Source organism: Liolophura sinensis, chromosome 3 (assembly GCF_032854445.1).
Source record: "Liolophura sinensis isolate JHLJ2023 chromosome 3, CUHK_Ljap_v2, whole genome shotgun sequence".
Lineage (NCBI taxonomy): Eukaryota > Metazoa > Mollusca > Polyplacophora > Chitonida > Chitonidae > Liolophura > Liolophura sinensis.
Window position 1 is genome coordinate 3,831,493 of NC_088297.1, and position 12,804 is coordinate 3,844,296.

Genomic DNA, 12,804 nt, shown 5'->3' on the forward strand with positions numbered 1-12,804 from the left:
CTTTTCATTTGTCGTTTTGTCGCAACTTTGACCTCTAATTTCCTAGGCTTCTTTGGTAATGCTCAAAGCAAGCTGCTGGCCAGGTGACCGCATCAGGTCTCTAAATGGAGCGCACTCCGACATACATTTGTGGCCATCCTTGGCCAAACAAAACTTTGCCAAACCATCAAACATCAAATCCGTCGTGGATTAGATGCAGGTTTGCAGGCCATTTAAAAATCTGATGCAGTGCTGTTAAAGCTTTCACGGCATTCAACAAAAACATTAACCATCAAATATCTCGTACCACACATCACCAAACTGACATACAGAAATGGGCAGGGATTACACACTACCGAAACATTAGTAGAAACATCAGTGCAACAGCACACTGACAGTAAAGAAAAACGAAATAAGACAATGCGTACACATAGGGCCATCTTTTCAAAGGATTGTGGGTTTCTTTCAGGCTCGACCAGATTTCCTATTGCCATAAAGCTGGCCACCGTCATATAAGTGAAATACCACCAATCAAGTAAATAAATGTCACCTCTACTGAAGACTGAAGACAAAACAGTCTAATAGCTGAACTGCATGCCTATTGCTAACAGGATAAATTTTAGGCGTGAAGTTCTGGCCTATAAAGTTTTTAACAGCACTGCCCCTCAGTACTTGCACAGCTTCAACGTTTCTCCAACTGTACATAATTATAATACCCGATCCCCTTACAGCAAGAAACTCTGTGTATCAAAACATAGGACACAGTAGTTTAAACGAAGTTTTATTTACTATGCTACAATTTTATGGAACAGCCTGAGTGTGTCTGTGAAATATTGTCCAAATGTTGTCTTTTTAAACGAGCATACTTAAAGCAATATTTTATCAAATAATGAAATTATACATCTGTTTAAATACAGCATATATGTCATATTCCTACTTAACTCCAAATGATTTAAAGATTTGCTGATTTAAAATTATCACATTTTTCTGTGTTATATAATTGTATATGTAATGTTTTACTCATACTAATGTGTATAGGTTCGAATGCAGGGCTATAATGTAAACTGGTTCTATAACTAATTATGTTAACCCTTGGTAAATAAAGGATCTATCTATCTGTCTGTCTATCTAGACACTTGCCAGGCTTTGCACACCACATGTGATGAATGAGATGGATTAAAGCTACGTTCATACAATGCCCGAAAATAGATTTGGCATCTGAACCAGATAATGTGGGAAATGGATAAAGGACTAAAACATATAGCTATTCACTTGCACCATGACTGATTTCCTGCCCGATAACAAAAGCCATATTCCATGTCTCGAAATTATTTTGTAGCTCAATATTTATGCTGATAAATCGTCATTAAAGGGTTTAGCAAGTTATCCATTTCCCAAGCTGAATTCTTGAGTATGTCATGAAAACAACAATCAAATCCATGAATTAATAATAAATGGTTTGTCATTTCTGTACGTGATCGTGTCCATTACGTTACTATTGGAAAGGTACAAAACTTAGAGTGAGATCTGGTAACAACATTCTTGCAGGATCAGGCACTGGCTTGCTGCCACTATCAGGGTTTTGACCAGTGAGGTTGTGTGTTCAAATCCAGCTCTCGCTATCTTCAACCCATAAACGTGACCACTATGATACAATTGAAAATTCTTGAACACTGATATATACATCAGTCAATCAGACAATCTTATTTCACGAACTGGGGGCTCCGTAGCTCGGAAGCGTACCGACCCAGAAGCCTCTCACCAATGCGGTCACTCTGAGTTCGAGTCCAGCTCATGCTGTCTTCCTCTCCAGCCGTAAGTGGGAAGGGTTGCCAGCAACCTGCGGATGGTAGAGGGTTTCCCCGGGGCTCTGCCCGGTTTCCTCCCACCATAATGCTGGCTGCTGTTGTATAAGTGAAATATTCCGGCGTAAAACATCAATGAAATAAATCAAATAAAATAAATATTTCAGGAACAAAAGGACCCTAAGGGGAAGCATAACCCAATGAAGGACCTTAGGATCCGTAAGCTCTGTCTTAACATCTGTGTGGGGGAGTCGGGTGACAGACTGACCCGAGCAGCCAAGGTGCTGGAGCAACTCACTGGACAACAACCAGTCTTCTCTAAAGGTAACCACTGATGTGGGTCAAGCCGGCTTAAGTAGATCTCACTATTCAACTTACCGCTTTATTTTGTGGGTTCAAGGCTTTACATGCTTTTCCTCCCACCATAATACTGCTTTCTTCCCACCATATTGCTGCTTTCCTCCCACCATATTGCTGCTTTCTTCTCACAATAATGCTTGTTTCCCCCAGGCTTTGCTAGCTTTCCTCCTATCATAATGCCGGTTACCGCCAGGTTTTGCTAGCTTTCCTCCCACCATAATGCTGCTTTCCTGCAGGCTTTGCCTGCTTTCCTCTCACCCTAATGAGTTGCATAAGTGAAAATATTCTTGAAGACAGCATAAAACTCAAATAAGTAAATGTTGCTTTTTTTTCTTTTCATTTGATAATAGCAGTTATGCTTGTATATATATTTATATACATATATATATATATATTTATATACATATATATATATGTATACATATATATTTATATATATACATATATATATGTTTATATATATACATATATATATATTTATATACATATATCCTATAAAGATAAAAAAAGCTAAACGATCATAAATCGTAATCATCAGTTATGTCCTATAGAGAGAAAAAGCTAAACAATCTTAAGGGGTATTTTTGACAATCAAAATTTAGCTATTGTGTATGTAACATTCTTCAGTGGGATGTGAAACTGGAACTGATTTAAATAGAGTAAATTCTTGCTATGTAGTTTGTGCTTGTTTCTATTGAGGCCATTTCACTTTCAGCTCGTTATACCGTGCGATCATTTGGTATCCGTAGAAACGAGAAGATCGCAGTCCACTGTACGGTCCGCGGGGCGAAGGCTGAGGAAATCCTGGAGCGAGGCTTGAAGGTAAACAGATTTTCATGTTCGAGATGGGCTTCATTATTCCCAACTAAGCTCTCAGGAATACAGATCTTTATCACAATTCAAAGAAAATTCTAGGCTTCTGATTGGTTAATCTGCCTTGGAAAAGCTACTGCATTTGCTGAACACGCAAAGACTACAGTGTCACTCCTTGAATGTTTGTTTCTCTATACCTATGGAATCACAGAAGCATGTGCCCGGAAATTGCAACTGTCTTCGACGTTGTACTTGCTAGTAAATTCTTGCCTTGATTCTCTTTATGATCCACCAGCTACCAGTAACATTTGGAAAAAACTTCCTGTAGCCTCTTTTTGAACAGTTGAATTGCCCACTCGTACAAATTGAATTGAAAAACGACTAACCGGCAGTTCCCCTTAGGCAAGTATTTTCTCTCAGCTCAGCCATGGTTCACAGTCGGGCATGGGGCATGACGTTAGTTTCGGCCACTGAGTGACAAAGCATCCGTGAAAACAAGGGCGTGTAAACTGAGGCACCCGTGTAACCTAAAGTATTCTTCCATGCTCTAACCTAGATTTGCTCCATTTTTAAATGTGCTGTCTTTGACATGGAAAAGCTGTACACTGAAAAAAAAAAACATGTTTCTTTAATCCTACAGTAATTCTGACTTCATGTCACCTTGTAATTCATGAATAGTGAAGACCATAACGTGACAACACCAGTGTAAGTGGTGCAACAGCAACACTGAGTCAAATCATCGTGTCAGCGTTACACTTGTGGAAAGTGTGGATTGATAGAAATTGTACACCATTCAAAGGGCTATTGACAGTGGTTCCAGGTGTGCTCTTGAGGCACCCGTCTACCAAGTAAATGTTGCATTGTGAACATAAATACAGTCAAACCTGTACTTCCGGGCACCTGTGTTTAGTTTCTAACTGTCCCAAGCAGCCACTCTCTGCCACGCCTGAACGATTTTCCACGTTAAACTACCTGTAATATGCGGACACCTGTCCAATGCGGCCAGTTTATATAGTCCAGTATCAACATGCTCTATGTGGCCATTGGCCACAATGTATTGTAAACAAAGTCCAGTATCAACATGCCCTATGCGGCTAGCGGCCACTATATTTTGTAACAAAGTCCAGTATCAACCTGCCCTACATGGCCAGCGGCCACTATACATTGTAACAAAGTCCAGTATCAACCTGCCCTACATGGCCAGCTGCCACTATACATTGCAACAAAGTCCAGTATCAACCTGCCCTACACGGCCAAGATTTTCAAAAGTAATGACGATCAGAGATTTGAAAATTTCAAAATAGCGGCCACAGACTTCGGCAGCTTTGATAGTGATTGAAAATTTGCGATGTTGTAACCTACATCGTTGTCTTGACCAGTGAAGTTTGTGGTTTACAGGTCAATAACAGTAAAGCCTCTTTGCTTTAATGCCCAGCTGGTTATTGTCTAGACACCCACTGGATTAGGCCCATGTAGAGGTCGTCTGAAGCTGTGAAAGCAGAAAGCTTGTCCCGCCATAATCTTTGTAGGCCCCTGGAATTGTCTTCCTTTTGGTTTGCCAAAATATGACCTCGCGAACACCTGTTGAACTTCCCTGATCTGTATACAAGTATGTTGATTGCTTCACCGACAGTGGCAAAAAATACATAAATCACCGAATAAACTTTCATACAGCTCATCCGTCTAGCTGCAATTCAAAGTTCAAAATGTTATTGGAATAGCCCAACAGGCGTAGAACTGTCTACACCATTGAAATACTGGAGAGAAAAGCGCTCAAGCCACATATGCACTGACTTCGTTGTAAGTGCGTGTTTATGTACACTCTGTGGGAACACCATTAACGCTTTAGGCTTATAACCCTCAATGCTTAATTTTTTGGAGATATAACATAAGTATACTGTTGTTATATATACCTGCTAAATATATGTACGCATAAACGTTTATCATATCTGAAATGAATACAGATAAGACAGGAACGTGTTGGCTCGGTCTTTTACCTGGCGTGTGTTATGTGGCCACCTGCTCTAAGCGTCCCCTTATTTTGTTTCACTCCACTGGCCACATACAAGAGGTTTGACTGTAAATGAATTGTCATCTCCCCCCCCCCACCCCCCCACCCCCCACCACCACCACCCACCCCCCACCACCACCACTGATTTAGAATATTGAAGGGAGGTAACATTGTATAATTCTAACAGAGTTCTGTCCCTTACAAAGTATTGCACTTTTGGCACAAGTTGCTGTAAGATATACTGCTTCAACTTGTTTCATTCCTTTACCAAAGTGCCACAATAAACTCACTGAATTTGCAACACTAACCTGTCTTCTGGCAGCCTTAGTTACTTGATGTGAGACAGGAAACCTGTCCTTCATGTTAATGTTAACTAGTTCACCAGGGAGGAACAAATATGATTGATATCAGAGAAATGACAGCTAGTATCATTTGCTGATGCAAGGTTAAATTGTGTGTTTTTTTTTAAATAAAAAAGGCAGTCGGCCAAGTTAATATTATCAAATCATTGACTGCTGTTTTTTTTAACTCATTCACTCCAAAGCACGGCGTGGGCGCATGCAAAGTGCTCTGTCTCAACCCGAGGTGCAGGTATATCCGGCCGATAAGGACCTCATTTCCCGAGGAGCGGCTAAACCCGCACATGACACTACTTCACATTGGGTGCATATTTTGCTTTCAAATGTTTTGTTCAAGTATAAATCAATCAAAACACACCTGTCTTGATATCTTTGGCTTATATTTACTAGTATTTTGGCAGTTTTTATTGGCTTGAATGTGTAACCACAGATTAGAACCTATTTTTCGAGTTGCACACACTTAGGTGTCAACAGGGGCCTCCGTGGCTCAGTCAGTTAGCGCGCTAGCGCAGCGTAATGACCCAGGAGTCTCTCACCAATGCGGTCGCTGTGAGTTCAAGTCCAGTTCATGCTGGCTTCCTCTCCGGCCGTATGTGGGGAAGGTCTGCCAACAACCTGCAGATGGTCTTTGGTTTCCCCCGGACTGTGCCCGGTTTCCACCCACCATAATCATAATGCTGGCCACCGTCATATAAGTGAAATATTCTTGAGTACGGCGTAAAACACCAATCAAATAAATAAATAAATAAATTAAGTGTCAACATGTTTTCGTTGGCCGAGTCCAGTGAAGAAGAGGTTTGTTTAGGCTTCACAAACGATGATAGACAGTCTGCTCAAAGGGAATGTGACACTGAATCAGATATTAGTGTATCGGAAAGTGAAAGTGAAAGTGAAGACATTCTTTTGTTCTGTATTTATCATTTATTCTGAAAGGAGAGTGTAGATCTGACCTGAATATCACTGACCAATGATTCTGTCACGCTGTGTCATGTGACAAAATCTAGGGCAACTACTGATCAATGAACGACAAATGCCTTCGGCGACAAGATGTTTTGGTATTTTTGCGTAGCTGAAGTGAGAAAACGACTGACTATAGCACGGCTCTATTCAACACATCAACAAACCCACGATAAATAACTGGTTTCTCTGTATTTCCTCAAAGATGACTTAGAAACACATTATTTTATTCAGGGAATTCGTGTATCATCACCTCCAAAATTACAATACTTTTTGCTGGTGTGGCATTTTCTTTGAATGCTCAGTTTGATAATCCAATTTTATAGATGTCTGTATGAATGTACGTCCTCAACTACACTAATATTGTAAACATAAATGACAAAATCCATCCAGCATTAGAATGCTAAAATAGAAAAATGCTCTGCGTCACTCCCCGTTACAGTATAATCTCACACTGAGGCGAGTGCAGCCGTTGAGGCTGATCGCTGGAGCCTGCTCGGGCGGAAGGCAGGCACGGCTACAGCCCGTCGCTGTACTGGCGGCTGTAGTGGGCTGTCGGAGTCAATGAGTTAGTTAACATAATCCCTAAATGACATCCACTGTATATCACTTCAAAAAATTGAAAAAAAAAATTTAAAATTCGTATTCTAGTACATAATACAATTTTCAGAATCATTTAAGTAATGATGAAATGTTATGTTGTTTATTTTCTCTCTTGTCCACATCCATGTGCAGTTTTTGAATTTTTTCATTACTGTGGCAAAGTCGCACCCTAAAACTACTGACAGGTTATGATCATATTTGCAATAGTTCACAGCCAAGCCCACCCAAGAAGATAATTCAGATATTCAGTCTGATCTTGTATAATTAGTGTTTTTGTGTTGTATAATTAGTGTTTTTGTTTTGTATAATTAGTGTTTGTGTGGTATAATTAGTGTTTTTGTTTTGTATAATTAGTGTTTTTGTGTTGTATAATTAGTGTTTGTGTGGCATAATTAGTGTTTTTGTGTTGTATAATTAGTGTTTTTGTTTTGTATAATTAGTGTTTGTGTGGTATAATTAGTTTTTGTTTTGTATAATAAGTGTTTTTGTGTTGTATAATTAGTGTTTTTGTGTTGTATATGCCAGACTGGCAGATTGATGTAATTGATGAAAGGTATAATAGAATGACATCCAATTTCAATGGCATGCCGCTCTGCTGTCGTAAGGTTGTATATTGAAACCTGGGTATTAAGGAACGTAGTATGAAATTGGTTTCAGGGTTTCTTCCATACTAGTATGTGGTTAGGCTATAAACATGGCAACTTGCCATAGAAGACAGAAATATTTGAATACACTTTAAACGGAGCAACGCCAGACTTTCCTTTGAATACACTTATGATGATGGGGGATCCGTGGTCGAGGGGTTTAGCATGCCAGCGTGTCATAATGACCCAGGAGCGTCTCACTAATGCGTTTGCTGAGAGTTCAATTCCAGCTCATGCTGGCTTCCTCTCCGGCCGTATGTGGGACTTTCTGCCAGTAACCTGCGGAGGGTTTCCTCCCATCATCATGATGGCCGCCGTTGTGTAAGTGAAATATTCTTGAGTATGGCGTCAAACACCAGCCAGATAAACAAAATAGTAACTTTATATGTGGGGTCCTCTGCTACTTGTTCTTCTGAAGGTGTGGATGAAACTCAGTAATGTATAGAAATACCTAATTTGAACAGGTGCGGGAGTACGAGTTGAAAAAAGGCAACTTTTCCGATACAGGAAACTTTGGCTTCGGCATCCAGGAACACATTGACTTGGGAATCAAGTATGACCCTGGTATTGGAATCTACGGGATGGATTTCTACGTTGTTTTAGGACGACCAGGTAAGCAGTCGGCAATCATCTGGTATTAATTGTAACCGGTTTTGGTTTGCTGTTGGACCGCTTCTGTTGCCTAATAGGGCGTCCGGGGAAATCAGGAGTCCTCGGGTCATACCAAGGACTTCAAAACTGGCACTTATTGGTTGTTGCTTAGCGCTCAGCTCTGAGGGGTTAGAGCAACGAACCAGGACTGTTGGGCCCGGTGTCAGTATAGTATGACTGGGTGGGGTGTCATGTCTGGTGTCTTTGGTGATACTTCAGAGGCGGCACACACCTAATGGCTTCCTGAGTTTTATGACTGAAAAATTGTTAAGTTTGACGTTAAATCCCAAGCATTCATGCATTCATTCATTTATTCATTCGGCTTGTTCCAATGAGCATGTCCTGCGGCACATGGCTTGTGACTTGAACTCCGACCTTTGACAGGAATTTTTACGAATATCATCGGCTTATTTGTGGGACATCGATTGCAATGAGCATTCTTGTGTACACGAGTGTTTTTGTCATGGGGAAAAGTTTTTAACTTGTCAACATTTGGTCGTGTACCCTGGGCACTATGGTTTCCTCCAACTATAAAACTGTGTCGGGTGGGTTAGCACGTCAACGCGGCACAATTCCCTAGGAGCCTCTCACCAATCCGGCTGGTTGCGGGTTTCCCCTCTGATCTGCACAGTTTGAGCCCACCAAATATATAAAACACCAATCAAATAAATAAATAAATCCCCAGTGTGGTCGCTGTGAGTTCAAGTCCAGGTCATGCTGGCTTTCTTTCCAGCCATACGTGGGAAGGTCTGGCAACAACCTGCGAATGGTCATGTGTTTCACCCTGGCCCTGCTTGGTTTCCTGCCATCATAATGCTGGTTACTGTCGTATAAGTGAAATATTCTTGTACTGCGTTAAACACCAATCAAATAAATAAGTAAAACTAACAACCAGTATGACAGACAAAAATCAGATAACTATGTTAGTAAAGGGTGAGAGCAGTGGCCAGGTATTATGTTGATGTAAGGGGATAGATGTTAGTGGTGAGGGGGAATGCATATCAGTAGACCCGGTTGTGTGTTGTTGATCACTCTGCCGGGGGGATCATACATATGCTATAGAAATCTGGTTCTGTGCGATGTGTCTGTCTGTGGAAATGTCTGCATGGCAGATAGCAAGAAAAAATCATACAGATACCTTACATAAACAAGCTTGAACAGTGTGACGAAGTTTCTAAATGTCAGTTTTCGGGACCGGTAGATCCTGGATCAATCCTTGATCGAGTCACACCTAAGACTTTAAAAGAGGAAGTTGTAACTTCCTCGCTTGGCGTTCAGCATGAAGGGGATAGTGCAACGACTGGTTGACCCGTATCAGTATAATGGCTCGGGCGAGGCAGCTTACTTGCTTTCGGTAAGTCGTCTCAGTGAAGCAGCACTAAATAAAAGAGCGGTGGAAATCCGTCCTGCAACAAGGAGGCACATTACATGCATTCTAGGATTCCTCCATCGTCATATGACTGAAAAATTGTGAAGTACGACGTTAAACCCCAAACATTCATTCACTCACTTTTTTTGTCCTGCCAAACGTTATGTAGCAGCAGACCTATGATTTTGTTTCCTGTTGGCTTTGTTTGGCCATAGGCTTTAACATCTCGCAAAGAAGGCGGAGGAAGAGCACAATTGGAGCCAAACACAGAGTCAATAAAGAGGAGTCCATGAAATGGTTCCAACAAAAGGTATGAATAAGTAAAAAGTGAGCCTTCCTGGTTGTTGCATCAGAATTAATGCAATAGGCATCGATGGAGATATGACATAACAACAACAGAGAGGCACCCGTTTACAACGTGTCGTCTCTTTAATGTAAGGTAGAGCCAATTCACAAAACTGAACGGGGGCAGGGCCATGAATACAGAAAACACTGGTTGAGCCAATCTCTCAAAGTATGTTCTTTATATTCCAGTGAAAAATTTAAAAAAATGTAGGAAAACTAAAGAAAACCTAACTGATGTTTCCTATTTTGATAAACTACTATGCTAAAGCGTGGACAAGTAACCCTACCATTCCATCAAATGGTGATTTTTTTTTTCTTTTTTTCTATAGGCCTACCATGCTATAAAATAATGTCCTTGCACAAAAGGATGTCACTGCAGTTGTATTGCGAAACAATAATATTTGTTGATAATGTTGCATTGAAGATAACCTTTTTAACATGATTAGCCGATCAACAGAGCACTTGACCTTAATGTCCAAGTCAAAGGAAATATTTCAAAACATCAGATATTAAAAACATTTTAAGTGTTTTATTTTTGTCATAGTGCCAGGTGAACTGTGCAGTTAGACTGGTCCATCAACGAGCAGTTATGTATATGCATGTAGAAAGTGACCAAATAGGCAACGTAGATTGCTCAGTAATAAGTGAGCCTTCCTGGGTGTTACCGTGGCACTAAGGCGTCATAGATTGCTCAGTAATAAGTGAGCCTTCCTTGTTGTTACCGTGGCACTAAGGCGTCATAGATTGTTCAGTAATAAGTGAGCCTTCCTTGTTGTTACCGTGGCACTAAGGCGTCATAGATTGCTCAGTAATAAGTGAGCCGTCCTGGTTGTTACCGTGTACATACACGGCTAAGGCGTCATAGATTGTTCAGTAATAAGTGAGCCTTCCTGGTTGTTACCGTGGCACTAAGGCGTCATGGATTGCTCAGTAATAAGTGAGCCTTCCTTGTTGTTACTGTGGCACTAAGGCGTCATAGATTGCTCAGTAATAAGTGAGCCTTCCTGGGTGTTACCGTGGCACTAAGGCGTCATAGATTGCTCAGTAATAAGTGAGCCTTCCTGGGTGTTACCGTGGCACTAAGGCGTCATAGATTGCTCAGTAATAAGTGAGCCTTCCTGGGTGTTACCGTGGCACTAAGGCGTCATAGATTGCTCAGTAATAAGTGAGCCTTCCTGGTTGTTACCGTGGCACTAAGGCGTCATAGATTGCTCAGTAATAAGTGAGCCTTCCTGGTTGTTACCGTGGCACTAAGGCGTCATAGATTGCTCAGTAATAAGTGAGCCTTTCTGGTTGTTACCGTGGCACTAAGGCGTCAGATTGCTCAGTAATAAGTGAGCCTTCCTGGTTGTTACCGAGGCACTAAGGCGTCATAGATTGCTCAGTAATAAATTAGCCTTCCTTGGTCTTACCGTGGCACTTAGGTATCATAGATTGCTCAGCAAAAAGTGAGCCTTCCTGGGTCTTACCGTGGCAGTTAAGTTTCATAGATTGCTCAGTAATAAGTGAGCCTTCTTGGGTGTTACCGTGGCACTTAGGCGTCGTACATTGCTCGGTAAAAAGTGAGCCTTCCTGGTTGTTGCAGTGAAACTTGGACACCTTTATATATTCACGTCCTTGATACACAGGATGGTTATTTACTTTCACTTTCTCTTTGCAGTACGATGGAATCATTCTGCCTGGGAAGTAAACCAACACGGAAAAAAAAATTAATTTCGATGTAAAAACAAGTTTCCTCAATAATAAACTGTACGCCTGGGAAAGAAGCTTCAGTGCCACTTGATTTGTTTATTTCATTGGTTGGCCCAAATTTGGTGGCCCTTAAGCATTGGTTAATATACCTGGGAAGTGCGGCCTGTTTTTGATCCTGTAAAGGTGCTCAATGTAAAAGTAGTGTAGACTGGTACCTTAGTGTTTGAGGGACCGGCCCCAATAGCACATTTGGTAGAGTGTCCGCTTCGGGAGCGGTAGACCCAGAGCCAATCCTGGGTCGAGTCACCCCTCTTAAAAGTTGTAACTTGCTCGCTTGGCATGAAGAGGATAGTGCAACGACTGGTTGACCCGTATCAGTATAATGGCAGCACTAGATAAAAGAACAGCGGAAATCAGTCCAGCAACAACGAGGCACATTACATGCACTCTAAGGGATTCCTTCGTCGTCATACGACTGAAAAATTGTTAAGTACGACGTTGAACCCCAAGCACTTACTCAATTCACTCAGTGGTTGAGGTAGGCCCATTTTAGGGTGTTCAGGGGACAACGCGCTGCGGATGGTGGCGTCGGGCAGAAATCGATTTGTCCATTTCAGGTGGCCAGTATAATGCTGTACCTCATTCGCTTAAGTCCCATGGCCTGAGCTCCTGGCCTTCTCCTGTAGAAAGGTATAGGCGGGGTTAATCCTCTCTTTGGAGTCACAGAAGCACACATAGGGACATCGCACCTGACAATATCAAAAGTTTTGTGCAATGGATTGAACAGATGCTTGATCCCGGCTCACCGCTGAAAACGTGGCAAGCATGTGGAGGTTTGTCATGTAAGTCGGTACCTGGCGCAGTGGTTTTCTACAGGCACGCCGGTTTTCTCCGGGCACTCTGGTTTCCTGTGGGCAATTTCATAAACCTGACTGGTGTCAAAGTGAAAATTTAATGAGCACCACATTAAACACCAAACAAACAAATAAATAACAGGAACTTGGAGAATGGCAGAAGACTTCCCACGACACGGTTTCTCGTAAGTTTGGACGCGTCCAGGATTCTCCTTTTAGAATACTGGCCTTGTGTCGGCACTAATATGTATGGACTGAAGTGTTTAGTGACAATGAAATAAAACAATGATTAGTATTCTGTAGCTATTGCAGCTTGGTGCTGAACAATCCCGAATTGTATTCGACTGTCCGGCTCCTTAACT

The 12,804-nt window shown here is 41.5% G+C and overlaps 1 protein-coding gene across 1 annotated transcript; it reads left to right on the top strand.

The window, feature by feature from the left end:
* The first annotated feature begins 1,939 nt into the window (after window positions 1-1,939).
* On the top strand, window positions 1,940-11,662 carry LOC135463694 (large ribosomal subunit protein uL5). Its single transcript, XM_064741079.1, has 5 exons — window positions 1,940-2,108; window positions 2,860-2,966; window positions 7,996-8,143; window positions 9,767-9,861; window positions 11,557-11,662. The coding sequence occupies exons 1-5, from the start codon at window positions 1,985-1,987 to the stop codon at window positions 11,584-11,586; spliced, it is 504 nt and encodes a 167-aa protein (XP_064597149.1). The 5' UTR covers window positions 1,940-1,984; the 3' UTR covers window positions 11,587-11,662.
* The last annotated feature ends 1,142 nt before the right edge of the window (window positions 11,663-12,804 follow it).

Excerpts from the sequence above, each read along its gene's own strand:
- LOC135463694 (XM_064741079.1), top strand. The coding sequence starts at position 1,985 with ATGAAGGACCTTAGGATCCGTAAGCTCTGTCTTAACATCTGTGTGGGG. Across the intron at positions 8,144-9,766 it reads CGTTGTTTTAGGACGACCAG|GCTTTAACATCTCGCAAAGA; the intron begins GTAAGCAGTCGG and ends GTTTGGCCATAG. Across the intron at positions 9,862-11,556 it reads TGAAATGGTTCCAACAAAAG|TACGATGGAATCATTCTGCC; the intron begins GTATGAATAAGT and ends TTCTCTTTGCAG.